Consider the following 22400-nt stretch of genomic DNA (forward strand, 5'->3'; position numbering starts at 1 on the left):
AAATACAGCCTATGGACAAATATTCTCATAAGTTGTAGAGAGTGTGGTTTTATTACAGTTCAGAAGCCAAACTCACTCTTTCGGTAGCTCTGCTGAATTTTCTGTTTTAAATGGTGGGGATCTGGAGAAAAGAGTGCCATCTTCTGAAGGAAGAGAGCTATAACATATCATAATATCCACATTTGCTATTCAGACAGAACACATTGCTTCAATGAAAGAGATATGTGCTTTATTCATTCTATATATCTCTGGTAGGTCTCTCAAGATAGAATGTATGGGAAGGACAAGAAGAGGAACCACATGGTCGTCTTTACCTAAAAAAGTTACCCAGTAAATTTCATGGTTAAAGTCATGATTTATAAAAGTTTCAGACCGAATCAAATGTGGCTTTAGAAAGCTACAGGCACCCTAAAAGGGGGGTCCTCAACCTTGGCAACTTTAAGACTTGAAGTCTACAAGTCTTAAAGTTGCCAAGGTTGAGGACCCCTGCCCTAAAATATATCTGAGGAAAACAATTAAAATGTTTTATACTATACTCCTGAATGAGACAGCCAGTTTGGTGTAGTGCAGGGGGCTTTAAGACTTATGGAATTCAACTCCCAGAATTTATCAGCCAGCTAATTCTGGAAGCTGAAGTCCCCAAGTCTTAAGGTTAGAAATGTTAGCTAAAATACCAGGCTACAAACTGCTTTAGATATAAAGGCAATTGGGGAACCTGGGTCAATCCTCCTCTCTCAGCCCTGGAAAGGAAACAATGGCAAGCGACTTCTGAAAACTTTCCAAGAAAATGATAGAGATTTGACCAGGCAATCACCAGGAGTCAACAAGGACTCAAAGGTACATACACAAATAGTCACAAATACAATGAACATTTTAGAAACTTTATTTTGTTCTATTAAAAGAGCAAATAGTTTTAAAAACAGGGAATAAAGATTTGCAAGGAAAGCTTTTCATGAATACGTTTCAAGGTGAAAGACACTGTCTAATCTGAAATTTTCTCCTGGTTACTTGTGAGGGGGGAAAAATAAGAAAAGTATCACCATTTTTAAAATTCTTCATATTCAACTGCTTAATAAATATTGGAAGACTACTCTCAGGGTAAAGCAAGGAGGCATTCGAGAAAGAAACCTGTTGAAACTATGCAGAGAAAAGCTGGCTGGAACAAAAGAGAACTTGGAAAGAGAAAAAGCATTGTAATGGGAAGATGCCACCAACAAATGCACCTCACTACTTCTAAATCAGCCCAGAAGTGCCAACCATGGGGACTCAGAAGCCGTCCTTATGTGAAAGAGAAATATGCTTTATGGAATCTCAAGCATGAGCTGAGAAGCAGCTAAGGAGGATTCACAAGAGCTGAAGAGGACCCTCAACTAGAGTTAAGTAGGGCTTCAGAACTATTATCTGCACTGCTTTACTTTTAATGGCAGGTTTATTTATTTTTTTGCAGTGGTTTGCCATTGCCTTTTTCCTGGGGTTGAGAGAAAGTGACTGGGACAATGTCACTCAGTTGGCTTTATACCTAAGGCAAGACTTTACCTGGGTGCCTTAACTACTGTGCCGTCTTACTAACTGATATTAGTATTTGTTTTACTATTCCATTCATTATTTTTGTCTTCCAGGAAATAGCCTGGCCTGTTAAGGAAAACAGGTAGTTGATGACGTATGTTTTAAGAGTGTGAGAGTCTATGAGAGTGAGCAACTCAGAGGGCGACAAATATGTGTGGCTCCCAAGCTTCATTTTGCAGCCTGCATGACTCTAGAAAAGAAGTGTTCAATCTTGGCAACTTTAAGACTTGTGGACTTCAACTTCCAGAATTCCCCAGCCAGCATGCTCTAGAACAGGCATGTCAAACTGCCGGCCCACGGGCTGGATGCATCATACTGAAACCACACCCACCCCATTGCCAGCAATGGGGAAACAGTTGCAATACGTCACGCAACATCACGTAACGTTGTGAGTTTGACATGCCTGCTCCAGAAAATGTGTTCCTGAATATTGTCAACAACTTGTCAAATAATGAGTGTGTGATTTTTCTACCAGACTAGGGAAAATAATTAGATATTGTCTGTGTGTGGTTGAATAGGCCTAACTCATTCCTTCCATAATCAAAGAAAAATATCTCAACATGCCTATCTCAAAATGTTGCATATTACAGGAATGTCACCAAGTTACAGTTCTCTCCTTTGTGGCCCTCAGCAACCTCCCTAAAATATATTTTAAAATATGCCCCTCTCCCCCTCTCTCAGCCATCAAAAAAATCCCTTGAGAGAATCAAAAGGAGAGGGATTACATTTTTGTGTCTATTCTGAGATATTTAAATGCGATATTTCTTTTTCAGCAATACAGTAATTTAAATATGAATATGAGAGGTTGCAGTGAAAAAAAAAACAGATGAGAAAATTTCACTAACTAACTCTGGAAACGTTTTATAGACTCTATTATTTCAGTGCCAGTGTAGCATCCTTAACCTTGTATTGATTGAGGTCACAGATCTTCACATTTTATGAGGGCTGGAGACTTGTATAAAAGCTGTTCCTTTAGGAATTCAAGTATTGTAATGGATTCCATGAATGTAATATTGTGGATGAATAGATTTGATTAAAATGAATGGATCCAAACTGTGTGCCTGCTTCAGGAAAAAAAAAACTATTCAGACAATAAGAAGGCTGCTTTTTAAAAAAAAATTGTTAATGTTTATATGCCAAAGAGCTGGCTATTATTTTTCATATATGTTGGAAACTGGCTCATTCCTGTCTTTTCTCCAGTCCGTGTGCTGCCCTCAAAGCCAAATTGTGGAAATAAATTCATGAAAATGCATTTGCTCTGAAATCATCAAAAGACTTTTGTTCCTGCTGATTTTAAAAGATTCTGACAACAAAGAGCAAGTTTCTAGCATTTCTTTCCCAGAGGGAATGGTGCAACACCAACGCAATTTGAATCTATTTTTTAATTGTTAAAAAAAAACACCTTAATTCTCAAGGAGATGGTAAACAAAATATTTTCAAGAAGGCAAGCAGATGTTGCTTTTTACCGATGTTTGTTGACGTTTAAAAATATTTCATGAGTTCATTGTTTTTTATTTTCCACTGAACAGGGCTACAGGCTTTTAAGATATTGATAAAAGAGAATATTTATAGCTCAAGGTTGAAATGAGAGGTTCTTGGTGCTCCCAGAGCTTGGTGTTTTTCTTGCAGACATTTCACTACCCAAACTAGGTAACATCATCAGTGCTTGTTGAGTGTGAGGTTTGACCTCTTGATTTAAGATATTGCTGTTCTACAAGATTCAATAGATTGATTTCCAAATTTCTATTGTTATGGAAGCTTGTAAATTGGTTCAAATACTTTTTTTTCCCTTCAGATTGGCATGCCACGGGGAACATTTTGCTGTAGTTTTTAGGACTGGATTCTTTTGGATAAAACTTTGCTAGAAGAGGAATGTCGCTACCACTGATGGTAGGGCCTAAACTGGTGGGTTGTATGTGATTCTTTCTCTCTTCCCCCTTTTTGTCCAGCATGTAGCTGTGAGGACAGACGGGGTTCTTGTAAGATCCCTGCAATGATTACTTGGAGAAGTGAAATTAAACTGAGAGCAACAGATTCTCTGGCATAGAAGGATGGAACTGGACTCGGTATCAATGCAATCCTATGTATATTAACATATACATAGGGAGCCTTGGTGGAGCAGTGGGCTAATGCCTCCTTAAGTAACACCAGCTGCCTGCAATTATTGCAGGTTCACATCCCACCAGGCTCAAGGTTGACTCAGCCTTCCATCCTTCCGAGGTAGGTAAAATGAGGACCCAGATTGTTGGGGGCAATTAAGCTGACTTTGTAATAATGCCGCTTGGGGGGGCATATACATAGAATGAAGGCTATTGCTAAGCACATTGGTTTGTGCTTAAATTGTAAGCCGCCCTGAGTCTTCAGAGAAGGGCGGGATATAAATGGGACTAAAATAAATAAATAAAAAATAAAATATATATTTCCATTTACAGCTTTCTGTTCAGTTTGCTTTGTTAACAGCACTCAAAGTGCAAACATTACAAATGATGGCCTCCCAAGCAAAAAAAACAACCAACCAGTGGTGGCCTCCGGAGCACAGCTAAGGAATCAAAGCCTGCTGAAATAATACAACTTTACCTCACTTACAAAAAGCAAGAGGGTTGTTTAGGCTATGTTGAGATTTACTCAAGGCCATTATGAGCTGTGCGTCACCTGGCAGAAAACAGGCTGGCGTGACATGTCCTGTCCCCAGTGGTAATCCTCTCTTGCCCCTAATAACAAAGCACAGTGCCAGCCACCTAACCCTTCTCCAGGGCAATGAATGAGAATGCTTACAGATTTTGTACATCTTAAAACAGCCCTGTATGATACTGGCATAAATAAATAAAAAAAATTCAAAAAAACAACACAAACAGCCGAGGAGTTGTTAGGGTTTTAATTAATTAATTAAATTAATAATAGTTTAGGATTAATAGTTTAAACCCATATCATTTAGTTTCCATACTCTGAATATTAATTCCAAAGCAAGTTTCGAAGCAGCTGTTTTAAAGGATCGGCACAGCCTTGGTGAATAGACAAGAAGGAAGAGGAACCTTATGCAAAGATGTTTCTTGCCCTCAGTTTGAGTGGTTTGGTTTATCTGAGAACATTATTTAGGGGTGTTTGTTTTTTTCTTCAGCATCCACAGATTCCCTTCGATGCATGTCTTCCTCTGGAGCTAAGCAATGGATTATGGTTTTTCCACTTCCTTCAAAACATTAAGAAATGAACCAATGTAAACCAGAGTAAGTGTATCTTCTTTATTCTGTTAAATCGGCGCAAAGGGGCTCATTTATAACTACTGACAATCAAGCAGTCAGAATACACAGCAACAATTATTTTTTGGAAAAGGGGTTGCATTTCCCACCTTGAACACATACAGTCAGAAAAATAAAAATCTGGCAAGATTCACATTTTTTTTTCATCAGCCAAAAGCTGTACAATAAAATCATAGCACTCTTCATACCAAGCACTCTTCATACCAAGATTGAAACGCAGGTGAAAGAGAGAAAGCCATCTGCAGGGGATGTAGGGAAAGGGATAGGGCTTCAATTCAGGCTCCACAACCGTCACCTTGCCCTTTTTGACCCCGCCTCCAAATGCTGCTGAGGCCCAACTTCTCTCCCACACGTTCCGGCTGTAATTAGCAACAAATATATCCAAGTGGCTTTCCAAATCTATTAGTGATATGGTAATGCTATACATTTATAAACAGATACTATTTAAAGGATCACAATTTTAGTTTCATTGATTTGAGGGCCAGACAAAACAAGAGATGAAAAATGTGCTTAAATGATTTTACGTTATGATGGAAATCAGTATACGATAGGCAATATCAACAGCAGAACATACTATCTGGGTAATTGGTTTTTCTCAAGAGTATAAATGAGAAGGTTTACTCCTTTCCCTCCTACGCCAAACACATCATAATTGTTTTCACACCAAGAGCAAAGTCCGTCCAACTGGGCAACTCGGCTTGTAGGTGATGCTAATCTATTCTTTTATTCTGTTTGTAGGAAAAAAATGAATTTATATATTTCTAAAAAGGACTTGAAAGGTTTTTTTTCTGTCTTTTTAAATAGTTTGTTTATTATTTAATTTCCAAGCTTTCCCCCTTTTTCTTTATTCCTTCATTTCATTTTTATATGACTTTGTTAACACATATGTACAAATACATTTTTAGCTTAATATAATCAAATAGTATACTATTATTAATATAGTATAAATTAAAATAATATAATGGCAATTTTAAGCATATCTTTTGAATGAGGCCTATTAATAGGTTTGACAGATTGTGTTAAGCCATGGTTTAATCATCATATTCCATGGCTAGCTGAGTTCACTAACATGCTGATACTCATAAACTTTGTCTATTAAAACTAAATCAAGCCTAACTTCTTAGTGCAACAAATATAGTTCTATGGAATATTATATTTCTCCTTCCTTGACTTCCAATGCATGTTTGAATTATTTTTTTATCAGCAGGAATAAGTTTATTTTTGGCATAAATGCAGAGATGGGACCGTTTCCCCCTCTTCTTTATTGTGCAAAAAATGCACAGACTTACTCTATTTGAAAAAGTAAAATAGATAAGAGAATAAAGTGCATTCCTTTCCTGAGTTCCCCTAGCCTAGCCTACTGTTTTGCAACTATTGTAAAGCATGCATATTAAAGTCAACATTTTATACTGCTGAACTCCAACTGCCACACCAAAATCATTCAAGTGACTCCACAAAGCACAAATTATATTCATTCTCATTAATACCTTCAAACAGAGGATTAATAAACAGTAGAGTAAGGTGGAAATTCAAATAATTTCAATTTGTCTTTCAAAATGCTTCTTTTTCACAAAACAGATATTTAGGCTTCTCTTTTCTTCCAAGTAAATTTCCAAGGCTCTCTTTCCAGCTGCCCCAACCTTTTCAACTAAACTTCATGCTGACAAGGAACAAAGAGGCAGGTGAAGAAGGCATCCCGTGTGCTGAGAGAGGATTGACAGTTTTCAACAGGCTTTCCAAAACGTTTAGAGACATATCCCTTTAAAAAGTGTTCTATTTTATTTATACAACTATCAACAAAAGTTTATTTCCCACTGAGAATCTCTTAGAGGCAACCGTTGCATAATAGTAATTCTCCTAAAATTATTCTCCCCCAAATTAAAAAACCAATAATCCTAAAAGGCACACATTCCTCCAAAGATGTTTTGTACAAATCTATCATATTTATACCTGCCATCTCTGGGTTGCAAGGTAAAAAAAAAACAATAGTTTTAACATTATTTACTGAGTATGTATCCTAAGTATTTTATATACTTTTATCAGAGTAAAATAGTGCAGTTATACAAATATTAAACTCAGAGATCACATTCTAAAGCAAAAGCCCCCTTTTCCATATTGATTTGATTGTCCAAATTGCTTTGAACTGTAGGGTAAGATTGAATTTAGAATCTAAACAAAAACTTCCAATTAGATTGCACCCAATTGACCCACATCAGTAAAATATCAAGGCTACAGCCTTATCCTCATATTAAAAAGGCCCCTTTTTCTCACTTAAAAATGCTTCCATAATGAAGGGATTCTTCGTGTTAATCCAAATTTAAATTAACCACATTACAACTTTGCATTATGTGTGAACAAAGCCATCCTAGATGACATAAACTGTGAACATGGGATCTGACTCTCTTCTTTTTATATCCTCATTCATCATGCCATATTTGCTGTCAAACAATCTGTACTCTAGGTGGATAAATGTATGAAAATAAAGGTGAAAGTTTCAGGAGACAGGTCACTCCCTAGAAGAGAGAAATGAAAACAGATTTTTCCATTCCTGATTGGAAAACCCTGCCATGATTATGTGATGTCTATTCAAGGAGGAAAATTGTAGAAAATGGACACCACCCAAAACAAGTGTGTTTTGTTTCTAAGTCAATGAGAGCAATTGTAATATATTCACAAATAAGATCCCTAAATTCTCCTCAGATACATTTTTAGGATTTGCATTTTTATATTTTAAGAGATGAAATACTTTCTGCAACCATTGCTGGATATTCTTATTAAGGTGTAGGTAGGTGGAAAGGTTTATTCCAAATGCAAGTTCATGCAATTGAGGCTGCTTCCTGTCCTGCTCAAATGAGATAGATTTTTGGCATATATTTTTGTTCTGTCACTGCTAAGTTGACAACTTTTCTGGTGCATATCAGAAACATAATAAATAAAATCAGCATAACAACAAGGCACTGCATTTCTACCCAGCTCTTCCAAACTAAACGATAACTAGTTGAGCATTTTCCAGAATCGGAATCCAATTTACACAGAGCTTGAAAATGGAACCACCAGTTTGCCAGCCACATACACTCCCTCAATATTTCTGTCATCACCTGAAAATATAAAGATGAATGAGATTATTTTCTTAAAGTATGCAACTACCACTACTAACTTCCCTCAATTTTCCTAAATGATCAACATATAATTCTGAATTTTATTTACAAGCATGCATAGTTCACATTCTTCCAAAAATTTAACTGATTATATTTACTATGCTGGATATGTATGATCTGCTTTTTATTTATTTATTTTCATTGTTCCCATTTTTACAACCTAAGCCGCTTGGAGTTGGACAGCTTCTAAATAATATTAAAAAATTACAATAAAATTGAAAATTACCCATAGTCAGTACTAATGTCCAGAGTATGTTTGTAGCAGATTCAATTCTGTCCCAGTGATTTTTAATGAAGGTTGTGGAGTGGGATTTGAAGTACTGAAGGATACCCAGAATTCAGCATTCCCTGACCATTTACTTTTCACACACACACACACACACACACACACACACACACACACACACACACACACACACAGAGGCGTAAGTCCTCACATCACGTGAGACTTTACAGTTAAAGACATTATTTGGTGCCATCACGCACAGTTCACGTTCGGAGTCAGTTCGCATATAGAATTCCGAACTCCTTCAACGTTCTTATCATCTCCTAACTATGCTGCTGCATAGAAACCAGAAGATCATAGACATAATCACAGGGACTCTCTTAATGGCAAGAAATATGGCCATAGTGCAGGGGTAGGCAACTGTGGCTCTTTTATGACTCCTGGACTTCAACTCCCAGAATTCCTGAGCCAGCATGGCTGCATCAGGAATTCTAGGAGTTGAAGTCCAGGAGTTATAAAAGAGCCAAGGTTGCCTACCCCTACCATAGTGCTATACTTTGGAATAAATTACATCCAAATTCTTTTGGGAAACATTATAGATGTGGATATGATTATTTTGATTGTATTAAACTTCGGTTAACCATTATAAGAATTGCAAGAATTCCCTTGTTGACTGCAACAAAGCTAAAAGACACCAGATTGGGGAAAGCTGCTCTGAATACATTAAATGTTTCAAAAGACATACTGTATTCAGTTCAAGGGCAATATATAGGGAAAAGGTGACTTGTACAAGTAGACATAAATGAGAATCATCTATAATATAACTTCCAATTTTTATGTGATCAGTGGCAACATGTATCTTATCAAATGCAATATGCCAAGAATACAAAGAAAATATAAGACAAAAAAAGTTGTCTTGAATCTGTAAATTCATCTTGTCCTGGCATTTTGCACTGCACAGAAATCAACTTTTTCACAAGTGATTTAAAAAACACTTCCATAATGGAAGAATTAATGCTCAGTGTGAATGATAACATTTCATTATACAACAGCTAATAAGTATTAAACACACACACATGCACAATAATATTTTAAGAATTTTTTAACAGTAAATCATATGAAACTATCTGTATAAATTATATCTGGTATACCTACCAAGATACAGGAATTTTTCAATTATATCCTAGGATGTGAGGAAAAAAGGAAATATTCAAAATGTAGTTCTTTTTTTAATTGCAAAAGTAGATATTAAAACATTAATAATTTGTAAATTATTAATTTTACAAATTTGGGTTAAGAAAAAGGGACTGGCAAGTGAGCTGTTTGTTTTCTCAGTCCCACTTCAACATATTAGAATTAATTTTTTCTCATAAATCAAGTTTTTTTAAAAAAAAATATGTATTTATGGCTTTTGGAGGAAAAGATTACAAACATCTCCAAGAATATTTATATAAAAGAGCATCAATCCATCTAAACTTTTAAGAGACAGGAGTGATCCCACAAATACTGTATACTTGGAGTTGCAGAAACCCTCAAATTTTCTCAGCAGATAATTCCAATTGTGAGATCAAGATCATGGGATAAGAATAGGAAACAAAGAGTTGGAATCAAAACATAATTAGATTGTATTAGAGACATGTAAAATGGGATCACCAGGGATACATATCAGGATTGACACTTTTTAACTTGGTAATGAATGATGTAAAATTATCAGGACTAGAGATGAAACAGATTTGACCTATGATATCCAAATTTAAGAGTACTAATCTCAATAAGAAATTGCAATAATTCCAACAGTGCTTTTTCAAATGAATTAATTGGCTTTAAAGTAGCAAATGCTGTGAAATCAAGTGGAAAATGGCCCCACATTTCTTCAAAAACAAACATATTGACTAGAGTCAAAATTAGCAGGAAAGTGAGAAAGTCAAACCAGTAGGTTGCTACTATTAGACAAAAAGGCAAACAAATTTCATGCTAGCAATCATTAGGAAACTAATGGAAAAATGGAATGCCAATAGTTTTGTATCAAAAGAATACAACAGCTCTTATATAAAATCTATCAAATGTTTCCCCCCCCCAAATAGAACTGGAAAAGATGCAACAACAGGATGCAAAATGATTGACTTGTAACGAAAATCTGCAGCTTTTCTAGTGCTTTAACTTAGACCAAACAGCAATAAAAAGAGATAAGATAGAGATAATAAAATCCTGGATGGTGTGAAAAATATAGACCAATTCCCCCCCCCCCCAATGTTAGAACACGGAACTGTTACTGTTCATTCAAAATAAATGGAGGGAGGACCAGTACAAGGAGCTACTTTGTTTACGTTTCTAAAGGCAAATTATGGTTTAATTTAGGTGATTTTAAAAGGAGACTAGATACATTCATGGAAAATTCAGATGCGAGTTAAGCACTAGTCTGGATAACTACCTCCTAAACCACTGGATGCATGTCATAAATATCAGCTTCTAGGAAGTAATAATGGAAAAGGAATATCACCATCTTCTTCATGTTGATGAGCCTCCTATTACATCTGTTCGATTGCTGTGTAACAGAGGATGCTGAACCAGATGGATTGTTGCCTGATCAAGCCAGACTCTTAAGTTTTTATGAAGCAACCAGAAAACTCACTGGGCTTGAGTGGTACTTGTGAGTCAGGCAAACTCAGTAACAAGAAGTATTAGGGTTTCTGCCATGTCTATACTGCTAGTAGGGTAAAGTACATAACCTTAAAAAACTGTTGAAGCAATTCTCTAGATTGGTGTTTCTCAACCTCGGCAACTTTAAGATAGGTGGACTTCAAATCCTGGCTGGAGAATTATGGGAGTTGAAGTCTACCCATCATACAGTTGCCAAGCTTGAAAAGGCAGGAAGCAGCTGGCAGCCGAAGAAGCGGGACGCCCAGGAGGGCCGGCGGCATCTGTAGAGCAGGGAGATGGACACAGCCGCCCGGTGGTAGGCCCCACAGGGAGGCAGGCAGAGGCAAGACCTGGGAGTGAGGGGCCGGCGTGAGAGGCCGCCTCCCCCATTGAATGTCGGGCCCACAAGGCTCGACACACTGCTTGATCAGCTTATACCTTAAGATAGAGTTACTCTGAGTCTCTTTCTCATGCTCCTTCCCATCTGCACGGCTGAGGTGTCTCTTGCTTTTGTTTCCTTCCTGCCTATTCCCAGGGCCTGCTAGTCATTCCATTATATGTGGATTCCTCCATACACATGCAACGTACTTCAGTTACGCAGTGTTTGATTACCTCAACATGGTCAGAAGCAAATAGATCAAAAGGACTATCTGAAGCTTTGGTGTTGATAAGCAGTGCATCAAATTCCTTGCCGACTTCAAAATTTCCAATTATATGATCTAATCCCAAAGCTGTCAATTTAAAAAAAAATAGAATGAATATCTTTATTTGTACACAATGAAATTAAGTGCATTACAAGTTATGATTTTTGAAATCAATAGAAAGGACTCAATAATTCATTTACAAAGGTTATATGTGTGTTCTTAGTCGCAATTCTGTTATGACTATAATTCCAGTCAGTAACAGAGGAGAAAATGACTCCAATTCTTTAAAATAAAAAGAAGGAAGAATATTCAGCATGGAATTCGATCCAGCATCGGTTCTGAGGAATACTGTTTTTGAAATACTAAATTTTAGTAACTTAATACTGAAATAAACTCTCTCAGAGTTTCTTTCTATGGTGTTTTTCCTAATCCTCTTTTCACACAGTTTCCACATTAAACAGCAGGGGGCAGTAGAATATCAATAGCCACATGCCTGTCAGAGTTAATAAGAGATGCACAAGAGGATCAAAGTAAATTTATGGACATATGGATCATAAAATCATCTATTTCAAATCAAGAAAAGGAGCATCAGGAGAACAAATTTGAATTCCAGCCATAGCAGAAGGAAAAATAAGGTGTTAAATGCTTGTAATCTGTGAAAATCTTTCAAATCTTTTAAACATTTTAAACTTATTTATAGAGTTCAACAAATGAGAATCCTATTTGTTCATTCATATAGATTTATATTCTCCTTATTTCATAGCATATTGGATCAGTGCTAGATCATCTCCAAATTTCCACACAAAATAATCAGTTGTGTGATGTGAAGGAGAAATAGCAAATGATCCAAAATCATCCATTGAATCTTCATGGTAAAAAGTAGCGTCTTGGTCCTAATTCAGCACGGTATCTACCACATCACGTGGGTACAAATGTATTTTAGCAATTTTGGTAGCAATGTCACATTAAGCTATAAAATTTTAGTGTTTTTTTTAAAATTTTGTCTTATATGATGTGTGAACTGGTTTTTTGTTTTTTTTTTACAAACCATGAGTGAGAAAACTATGTTTATGCATACAGGGTGCATTTGGTCAGTAAAATGAAATGATTAAGATGTAAGATATGCTAAGATCCAAATGAATTTTTTTTTGTCCAAGCCAAGCTAGAATATCAGATGTAACTTCTGTGTTTTGGGGATAGATAATTAAAAAGAGAAGAATTACCTTGACTTCCTGCAAGAGTTGCTAGTTGAAATGCCTCCTTCAGAGTTAAGCCTTTTTCATCTGTTTCACTCTCTTTATTAAGGTGAAGGACTTCAGATACCACAATCGTATTTCTGATAGCGTCAAGCATGGAAACAGAATAGCCACCAGCAACATCTAACAATAGAGCAGAATATTACAATCAGTCTGGAAGGCCTTATGCATGAGATGGAAACAGGAGTTTCATTAAATATGCAGGAAGATGCTCATTATTGCAACATAAGTATGATCTCATCCAGGCTTTTTATCATGCTGACAACTTAAATGTATCTTCCAGGAATTCACTACGTACAGGAGGATATCCATGCTCTAAGTCAGAGGTGCAAAATGTGTTGCCAAAGGTCAGATATAACTTGCCAGCATATATCTGGGGGTCCCAAAGCTTAAATCGTGGGAGAAAAAGTTTGCTCCCCATTTTGCAGTGAACAGTTTGTACACAAAATAGAGAGCTTAAGCCACCCATTTCACCTCCTGAATCTCCTCTCCCAAAGTAGCCCAGCCTCCACCCACTTATGAGGGGCAGGCCTGGTGGTGCCAATAAGGTGACAGACGTGGTGTATTCTTGCCAGAGTTCACTCCAGTTCGGGATGGACAGTGGTACTGCTACAGCTGTAATTTCAAGGATAAAGCCAAGACACTGTACCTTAACTGTTCCTCAGTGAATGGTAAACAGGCAAATAATAAACAGATCTAGGGTCAACACCTGAGATGATATAGCATGATGGGACTTGATATTTATAAATATTTGATAATCAGGCAGTGGCTAGAGGGGCCTGTAGATGGAGCCAGCTGCTTGGTTTATTATGTTTTATTTATTCATCATATTTATATAGCCGCCATCTCACAATCAAGTGACTTTGGGACGTTATATAAATATATTAAAATGTATACTGTAAAGATATTTTCTTTATACACTTTCCTAAGCAGCTGTCAGAAAATGTTCCATTTTATTTATATAATTCCATTTTATTCATGGAATATTTCACATTCCTATTGCTGTATCTTTTTCCACTTGGAATATGCATCCCAAATATTCAGGTTAAATTCATCCCATCTCTGAGATCATTCAAATGACACTGGTTCCTTGCAGATAGTGCACAGAATGTCCACGTAGGTTGTAGGAAGTCACGTTAGTGAAGGGCAGGGAGATACATGCAAAGCTCAAGTGTTTAAAAATGCCTCAGTAGGTTATAATTTCACTCAGTTTCTCTATTTAATATGATCAAAATGGCTGAAAACTTCTTTTATGTTAAAGCATATAGTCCCCATTTCTTCTCAACACCTCCCCACTCCACACCTCTCTTTTTTGTCAAAATTATCTCTTCTTCCATAATGAAAGTTGGAGGGAATAAATGGATCCACATATTTTACAGTGGCACCTGCATGTTCTTACTGTTTCCATCAGCATGGAGAAAACAGCATTACAGAACTGTGGCACGAGCTCCACTTGTATGATATTGTCATATGCTTGTAGAAAAGGGACACAGCTTATGTCAAAGTACCACAAGGCTACTTATGATATTTTGACCTCCTAGCCCTGTGTGTAGATATCACTGATATTCTACTTACCAACTGCAACTAGTACTGACATCTCCGTCACTAAGTCATGTGGTTGTAAAATGAAATTGTCATGTGACTAGGCTGACTTGTGATATCAGTTCAGGCTATGGTTGTTAAGTGGTGGCACAGTGGTTAGAATGCAGTACTGCAGGCTACTTCTGCTGACTGCTGGCTGCCTGCAGTTTGGCAGTTCGAGTCTCACCAGCTCAAGGTTGATTCAGCCTTCCAACCTTCCGAGGTCGTTAAAATGACCCAGATGGTTGGAGGCAAGTTGCTGACTCTGTCAACCCCATAGAGAGGGCTGTAAAGTACTATGAAGCGGTATATAAGTCTAACTGCTATTGCTAAGTGAATCACCACGGTTTTTAAAAGCAACATCACATGACCATGACTTGCAACTTCTTCCTGGCTTCTCCACTGAGTTTGCTTGTCGGAGGCTGGCGGTGAAGTTTGTAAATGGCAATCATGTGACAGTGGGATGCTGCAACTATTGTAAATGGGCACCAGTTGCCAAGCACCCAAATTGTCATTAGGTGATCATAGGGATCATGGGGATGCTGTGACAACCACAACTCTTAAGGTCAGTTGTAAATCTCCTTTTGGCATAAGTTTGAATAGTGGTAACTTCAAACAGTCACTCAGTGAGTGATCAGTAAGCAAAGACTGAATGTATTCCATGTGCATTGTGTGCTTATGTACGTGGCTTATCTACTTTTTAATCTTTTAAAATGGTACCTGAAAGTAAACAGTTACATAATAAATCACTAACCTGTGCCTAATCCAAGTTTTACATTGTGGTTCAGAATCTTCCTTGTGTTTAAAAGGCCACTCTTTAATCTAGTTTGGAAATAAAAGAATGAAAGGATATCATTTTTATAAGTAAAAAAATGGATGTAGCAGAGGTACATTAAAAGCTATTCACAAAGTACATTAAAAGCTATTCACAAAGTGCTAGAACAAGCCTTGCCACTGATTTAAGTATAACTTCATGTGTGTTATTGCTATGAGCATATTCCACATTAACTAAGCTATGCTATATTTAATACAGCTGAATCAAAAGCAATTCAGTATGCAAACCTAATGAGAACATAGTACCTCAATACTGTTTATTAAAGTATTTTCATGTTTCTGTGCGACCCGGAAAAAAGATGTGGCTGCTTTAAGAATCACATTAATTTTAATTACCGAAGCCCTTAAAGTAATGGCATTCAGACTCCCACATAAGTCTTAAACAAATGCATGGCTGCTTTAATGAACAGTAGACAAATGCTGTAGTTGTATGAAATTTTTTTAAAAGTCTTTTGAATCATTTCTGAAATGTCTACAATCCTGGTATTTAAGCTTGTGCATAAAATCAATAAAATCCAAGCATATAAGCTTCTGGTAAATAAATATGTGAAAGAAGACTGAATGAATCAACCATTGGAAACAACCAGAATATGTTTTATGAACCTGATGAGTAGATTTTAGGATTCTTGTCTCAATTTAAGATCCAAGATTCATATCTGAAAAACCTGACAACCGAATGCTTCCAGTATTTAACCCAGATGGATCCAGCCTGTGGCCCATGGGTCGCCATGCAGCCCTGGACATCTAGTAATGTGGTCCCACAAGATTGCAAACTTTTAATATTATTATGTGATTTATATACATTATTATGTTTATATATTTTATATGTGGCCCAAGCAGTGGTGGGTTTGAGTCGGTTGCACCGGTTCGGTAGAACTGGTAGCTAAATTTTGCTGCAGAGAACCAGCTGGCTTCCAGAAGTCCAGTCTAGGCCTCAGAGGCCTGGAGGAGGCCTCCCAGGCCTAGAACAGCCTGCCAGAAATCCGTTCTAGGCCTCAGAGTACCAGGCCTGCATCGAATAAGAGAACCAGTTGTTCAGGTATTTGAATTCCACCACTGGGCCCAAGGCATTCTTCTTCACTCAATGCAGCCCATGCAAACCAAAAGGTTGGACACCCATGATTTAACTCATGACTGACATTTTTAAAAGCAACCTACCACAAATCCTTGCTCTCCATTTTTATCTTCATTATTTAGGAGAGTGAGAATAATTCAATATGAGCACCAGGTTGGGAAAGATTGATCAGAAACCCACTTCTTGAAAGTGTTATTACTTTGTGACACTATATTACTCACGATATGTTTGAATTAGGACAATGTATAATGGCAGCTCCCCTAAGTTTAAATATGTCCAGCTCTTCATCAGAAAGATAGCAGCCATGAGCCATTATAGTCTAAAAGTAAATATAGTAATATTACTTTTATTTATTTGAATCATTTTATTTTGGCAATTCAGGTTTTAAAATAACAGTTTTAGCATCTATTGTGAAAACCACCACAGCAATAACCTGTAATGCACCCCACATTGCTCAACATTTTCTGTAAAATTTTCAGTCTTCCAATTCCTTACTGAAAGGCAATTAAAGTGACACCCATATTGGGTTATTAGTTAGATGCTTATATTTTCAGATAAAGAAAATAAAGACTCAACTTAATAGGTCCTATAGTATAATGTTTGATAACCACTGCTTACGTCTATAGTAGCAATACACAATGAGCTTAGAGTAGATAAACTTGAATGTGCTGTTAATATATTGGGAATTTTCATGCAGTTCTTTTCATGCATGTGAAAACGGAGCAGTTAGAATTTTAAAGTTGTGAGCTTAACAGAACAAGGCTAGATTACAAGGAAAAAGATAGGAAGGTTAAAAAAAGGAAAGGGCATCCATTATTTTTTTTAAAAAAAATATTCTAAAAGTAGTCTAGTATGTATTTGAAATACATTTTTGTAACTGGTAGCTGATATATAAAAAACATTTAAAATTTTGAGCCACTAAATTACCTGTCTTGCCATATAAGTATAAATGAACTAAACACAGGCAAAGTACAGAACAATATATTTTATATGTTCAGCCAATTGCCAAAGAGATAGACCTTTCTACACCCCTTTGCTGCTATCTAGTAATCATCTAAACAGATGCAACCCAGAGCAGTGGTAAATAGTTTCTTGAAATAAACATTGTTTTTAAAAAAGTTTTTTTTTCTAACAGAAATCATTTCTCTACAAGTTTTAAGATCTTTATACAAATGATGAGATAAAGAAAAGTCAGAACTCATAAAACAAACAGTGCACGTTTTGTTAGATTGATCAACATTGATTCTACTTCAGCAGTAATTCAACACTTGTAACTCAAAAAGCAACATTACTCAAAATGTTTTCATAACAAACCTTGCTTGTAAGCAGCTTATTTTTATCGTATAGCTCTGTATAATGTTGATAATGTGGAAACGTGCTTTCTATAAGTCTGAGCTCTCCTTTAGATTCACTGATGTGGCTCTGTAGCATGGGAAAAACACAGAGAAAGTGGTCAGCATTTCACATAATTTCACTCCTTCAGACAATAATATGAATGTCTTGATACAAGCAAGCTATTGAAGCTATTCAGTACACAGCATTTATAAAGCTAATAAAAGCAATATTTATAAAACTTCATACCATGTCAGGTTTGGCTGGTAGTTTTATGGTAAATGAAATTATTATTTGAGAGGTTTTTTAAAACAAACAATGCAAAAGAAATTCTGAAAACAGAAGAGAAACATTTTGCTTTAACAGATTTTAAAACCCTCACAAAAAATAATGATGTAAAGAACTAGCGTCGTATGACGCAGAGCTGCCTAAACTAGACCACATTTTGAAAAGTTGGAATACTGAATTTTAGTGTTTAATATTTATTTATTTTAATTCCATTTATATCCCGCCCTTCTCCGAAGAATATGAAGAAATATGAAGAAAATATGAAGAAAAAGCTGATGAAATCTCCCTTCATAGCTGAGAACTTAAGTATTTTAAAGAAATAGATCAGGGGTAGGCAACCTCGGCTCTTTTATGACTCATGGACTTCAACTCCCAGAATTCCTGAGTCAGCATAGCTATGAAGGGTTGCCTACCCCTGAGATAGATAATATAGACAGCATAGAAGAAGCCTGAATAATGTTGGGCTTAGCAGAAGAGTGCTGTGTTTATTCAAGTTTTAAAATATTTTTTCCACTTAATTTTCAATTGGCACACACCAATATTTATGATCTAACTTAATCCTGGAAAACAAAGTTGAACTAGGTCAGCAGGAAGTCATTTAATTTTACAGTATCTGATGATTAACAGTTGAAATTAATGAATCATACTTTACAAAGAAAAGACCACACATTGTAATTAAAGACTGAAATGAATATTAAAATATAGTGACTTGTGATTTAAAGGATATAAGAGTGGTGCAGACTATAACAACAGGCTATATAGTCCAGTTGCCACCATGGTAATAGCCCTCTTCATCTGTTGATTTCATATCTGTGTCTTACTTAGCTACTTCGCATATTTTCAGTATGGCAAATTCTTGCCTCGTGTTGAGTGAACCATGATAGCTATTTAAAAATGCAAGAATTCCTATTAAATCAAAATATTTCATTAATAAAACTTAATTGCACTGTTCCCACATTCTATCTGGGTTTTTTGTTTGTTTTAGGACAGAAATGCAAGAAATAAATGGCTAACATAAATGGCTAACTTAACATGAGATAACAGAATTTTGTCCAGAGTTATATAAAGTAAAATAAACAGAGCAGATGGCAGAGGGATACACCTGATAATGGTTTCCTTATTTAAAGCATCCTAAAGATTTAAAGTTAATCACATAATTTATGGTATGTATGTATGTATGTATGTATGTATTTACCATCCTTCTCGACTGGGCAGCTTACAACACTGTACATTTTAAGACTGATTTGAAAGAGATTTGCATACAAATGAGGACTGTGATTGCTCAATTTTTATTGAAATTTGGGACAGAAGTAGGACAAGTAGAGATACGATAAAGTGAATAAAATTTATTATAATTTACAGTTGGAACAATGGAAAAATATGTGGTTGAAAAGGCTGAAATTTACTCTATGTTATCTTCTTAAAGAGAATTTTTATAAAATAATGTACTGTTGGTATAAGATACCAGAAAAACTATCTGGAATGTATAAAGGTACTTCAAAGTTATGTTGGAAATACGAACTACAACAGGGCTTTTCAACCTTTTCACCCATTGTACCACTTTTAGGATATGGCAACATCCGAGTACCACCAGTCGCCTAGCAAGGTGTCAAAAACTTGATGACCCCCCCCCAAAAAGGAAAAAAGTGATGAAGTACAGGTAGTCCTCGACTTACAACAATTTGCTTAGTGACTGTTCGAAGTTACAGTGGCACTGAAAAAAGTGCCCTCCAAAAAGTGCCTGCCCGCCTGGTGGCGCTCTTTCTCCTGTCCAAGGTTTTCATTGTTGTGAGCATTTCTGTTGAGGATTGGCAGCGCGGGTGGGGTGGGGGTGTTTGGTTTTTATTCCCCCCCGTCTGCTGGGTGGTGGCATCAGGTTTTGGTTACTTCACATGACCCTGGGACACTGTGACTGTCATAAATATGAATCAGTTGCCAAGCATCTGAATGTAAATCACAAGACCCTGGAGATGCTGCAACATTCCAGCTGATTGGTGCTTCTTCTGGGCTCAGAAGGGCCAGGATCAGCGCCGAGGTCCAGTTGGATCCTGGCACTGACCCTGGTGCTTCCGCTGAGCCCTGACAGCCCCGAAGAAGCACTGATCCTGGCGCTTCCACTGAATCCTGACAGCCCTGCAGCTCCAGTCATCTTTCGCTCAGGCTTGTGCGGTGCTGCCATTCCCCTCTCCCGCTACTACTTTTCTAGGATGGTCACGTACCACCTGCCAGGTGCCAATGTACCACAGGTTGTACCTGTACTACTGGCTGAAAAGCCTTGAACTACAAGAATGGTTATTTTATTATGCTTGGTGGCCATGCAAAATGCTAGAAAATTTGGGGTTCAAATGCACACAGATATGCAGAGGATTTTAAAGATAAACATTCCATGAAACCAGAACTTTTGGGACTGAGGGATAAGAAATTGGGGAAAAAAAGTCATGGAACATTGCTTTTAATATATGACAACTGTAACAAGCATTCTGTACACCGAAAAATGGAAAGATTTGGCAATGCCTACAACAGAAGTATGGTTGGTGAAAATGATAAAACTCACTGACTTGTTTGAATAGAGAAAAAACAATATCTACATTTACTGGTGACTGGAAAGCCCTTGTGGACTTTTCTGCAAAAACATAAACGTATGATAGATGGTTCTGAAAATTAGATAGGGCAGATTATAGAAAGAAGAGAGTCACAATTTAACTTTAGAGAGAGAGAACCAGTATTCTGAAAACTGCTGGGTGAATAACATCTTTGTAAACACAATAACAAATGGTTTACCTGTATATGAATATCATGAGTCTCTGCCAGGTTACCAAGGCTACTAAGTAATTCCTCTGTACAAGATAGTCCAAAACGGGGTGTTACTATGGGAAGTATTCTTGGATACTAAGGAAATTCAAATAATAGAAAGAATAGACAATAAATGTGTGAGTACAACAGCATTTTAAGCTATACCTATTGCTGTATATGTATCATGTATTAAACCATAATTAAAAGGGGCTTTAGGCTCATTTTCAACCCCACTATTATGAAACCGTAATGTAATATAGCAAAATAGTGATTATCAGCTAGTAAAAATAAAGCACCAAGTGTATGCAAATTTAGGCTTTAGCTAATAATTATATACAATGCTATTTGATTCTAGAAAGTCTATTGATTCATATCTAGCACAAGATTAATATGTATATAAAAAGATTATTTTCATATATTTATAATGATAACTAAATGTAATCTAAAAGATAAACTTTGGGGAGTTATCTAGAAATAAATAAGGCAGAATTGCTATTTGGGGAAAGCACCAATGATGAATACTTTCCCATATCTCTAACAAAACAAAATATCCACATAACAACCCTGTGAAATAAGCCACTAATGTGGCCTATTTTACAAAAATAGTTTACAAAAGAGACAGTGAAATTAACCTTCATTAAATTCACTGAAATTAATGTTCTTAAGTTCAGAAATCATTCCCCCCACCACCACAAAAAAATGTGATTGTAACTTGACTCAATTCTTTGAATGTCATTCTGGCTACTTTTTTTTAAGGTAAAGTTTTCTATTTCCTCTCATCACCTATGACCCATCCTTTGAATTACACCCCGACATTACCCCAATATTTTAGAAGCCAACCTGGAAATGAGAAGAAAGCTATTTAGTGTGAAAGGAAGATTGGTTCTCAGGGGCTGTATGGAGTCACACACACACACACACACACACACACACAAATTGGATGGGAACTGAAGAATAAAATGCAGAGACCAGAATAAAACTATAGCTGTACAGTGTTCATATGTAATTAAATACAGCTAATGTTTAATCATATTCTCCTTCTAATAGATTAAAGCTTTCAATTTGATTTTCAATTTTGGCAGAGCTTTAAAAACTAAAGCAACACCTTCTGTAGACAGATACCATTCCGGGCAAAACGTGAGACATCCTGTTGTTCTATCTGGATGAGTGCTTATAATCCCTGACTTGTATAGGAACAGGAGTTCAGTATAAAATGTCTAAACAATACATGGTTTCATATTGCCAAGATCATTTTGTTGCATAAAAAACGCAAACATAAGGTATAAAGTAATTATATATACTGTTCTGCAGAAGAAAAGTCAGCTTACTTACTTTTTTCCCCAGTATTCCTTGAACAAATCTGAAAAGATCAGAGAAAAGAATTAGAAAGGGATTTATAAATGGATTTGCGGGTCGAGTGATCAACCATGAAATCAACTACCGGTATTTCAATTTGGTATCCTCCACAAGGTTCTTGACTACAATTTCCAGAATTCCCTGTTAATTTAATTTCCAATACATCCAAAGGATCCCATATTTGGAAAGACTGCAGGAAATCAACACTTTCTGTGGCAGTTAATGAAGCTGTGCAAATGTGCACCAGCTAAGAATTTTTATCTTAAATGTGCACAAGCTGTTGATAATTAACAGTAGACAACTGATTATTAGAATGTTTCCTGTGACAACTAAATAGATAACATACAAATCAAGTGAAAGCATAATTGTATGTTATAGTTATGGGCATATTTTT

At 36.4% G+C, this 22400-nt stretch overlaps 1 protein-coding gene and 2 long non-coding RNA genes across 7 annotated transcripts in view; 2 read left to right on the top strand and 1 right to left on the bottom strand.

The window, feature by feature from the left end:
* Positions 1-1807: 1807 nt before the first annotated feature.
* LOC308662259 lies at positions 1808-12659 on the top strand. 4 transcript variants are annotated; one of them, XR_014025149.1, is made up of 5 exons: positions 2943-2987; positions 3096-3216; positions 3362-3471; positions 4685-4790; positions 11937-12659. It is a non-coding gene; the product is annotated as an uncharacterized lncRNA (long non-coding RNA). The 4 variants fall into 4 exon arrangements; XR_014025146.1 differs by having other exon boundaries at positions 1808-3216; XR_014025147.1 differs by having other exon boundaries at positions 1808-3216; positions 3362-3456.
* GDA (guanine deaminase) overlaps positions 5238-22400 on the bottom strand; it is a 43064-nt gene continuing 25901 nt past the window's right edge. Inside the window, exons 6-15 of one of the 2 annotated variants that reach the window (XR_014025145.1) lie at positions 21983-22010; positions 20639-20746; positions 17552-17659; positions 16459-16556; positions 15083-15150; positions 12715-12870; positions 11460-11578; positions 9363-9390; positions 7793-7921; positions 5238-6483 (exon numbers count right to left, since the gene is read on the bottom strand). Coding sequence is in view for 1 of the 2 variants with exons in the window: in XM_081317861.1 (XP_081173987.1) it covers positions 7851-7921; positions 9363-9390; positions 11460-11578; positions 12715-12870; positions 15083-15150; positions 16459-16556; positions 17552-17659; positions 20639-20746; positions 21983-22010 (784 nt within the window). In the remaining variant the exon portion in view is untranslated. Of the gene's footprint in view, positions 7922-9362; positions 9391-11459; positions 11579-12714; positions 12871-15082; positions 15151-16458; positions 16557-17551; positions 17660-20638; positions 20747-21982; positions 22011-22400 lie in introns of both variants that reach the window. The other variant, XM_081317861.1, reaches the window with a different exon arrangement.
* On the top strand, positions 18941-22092 carry LOC308662263. The gene is made up of 3 exons (XR_014025152.1): positions 18941-19020; positions 19425-19517; positions 21995-22092. It is a non-coding gene; the product is annotated as an uncharacterized lncRNA (long non-coding RNA).

This window comes from Vipera berus (genome assembly GCF_964194415.1).
Source record: "Vipera berus genome assembly, chromosome: 2".
Taxonomy (NCBI): domain Eukaryota; kingdom Metazoa; phylum Chordata; class Lepidosauria; order Squamata; family Viperidae; genus Vipera; species Vipera berus.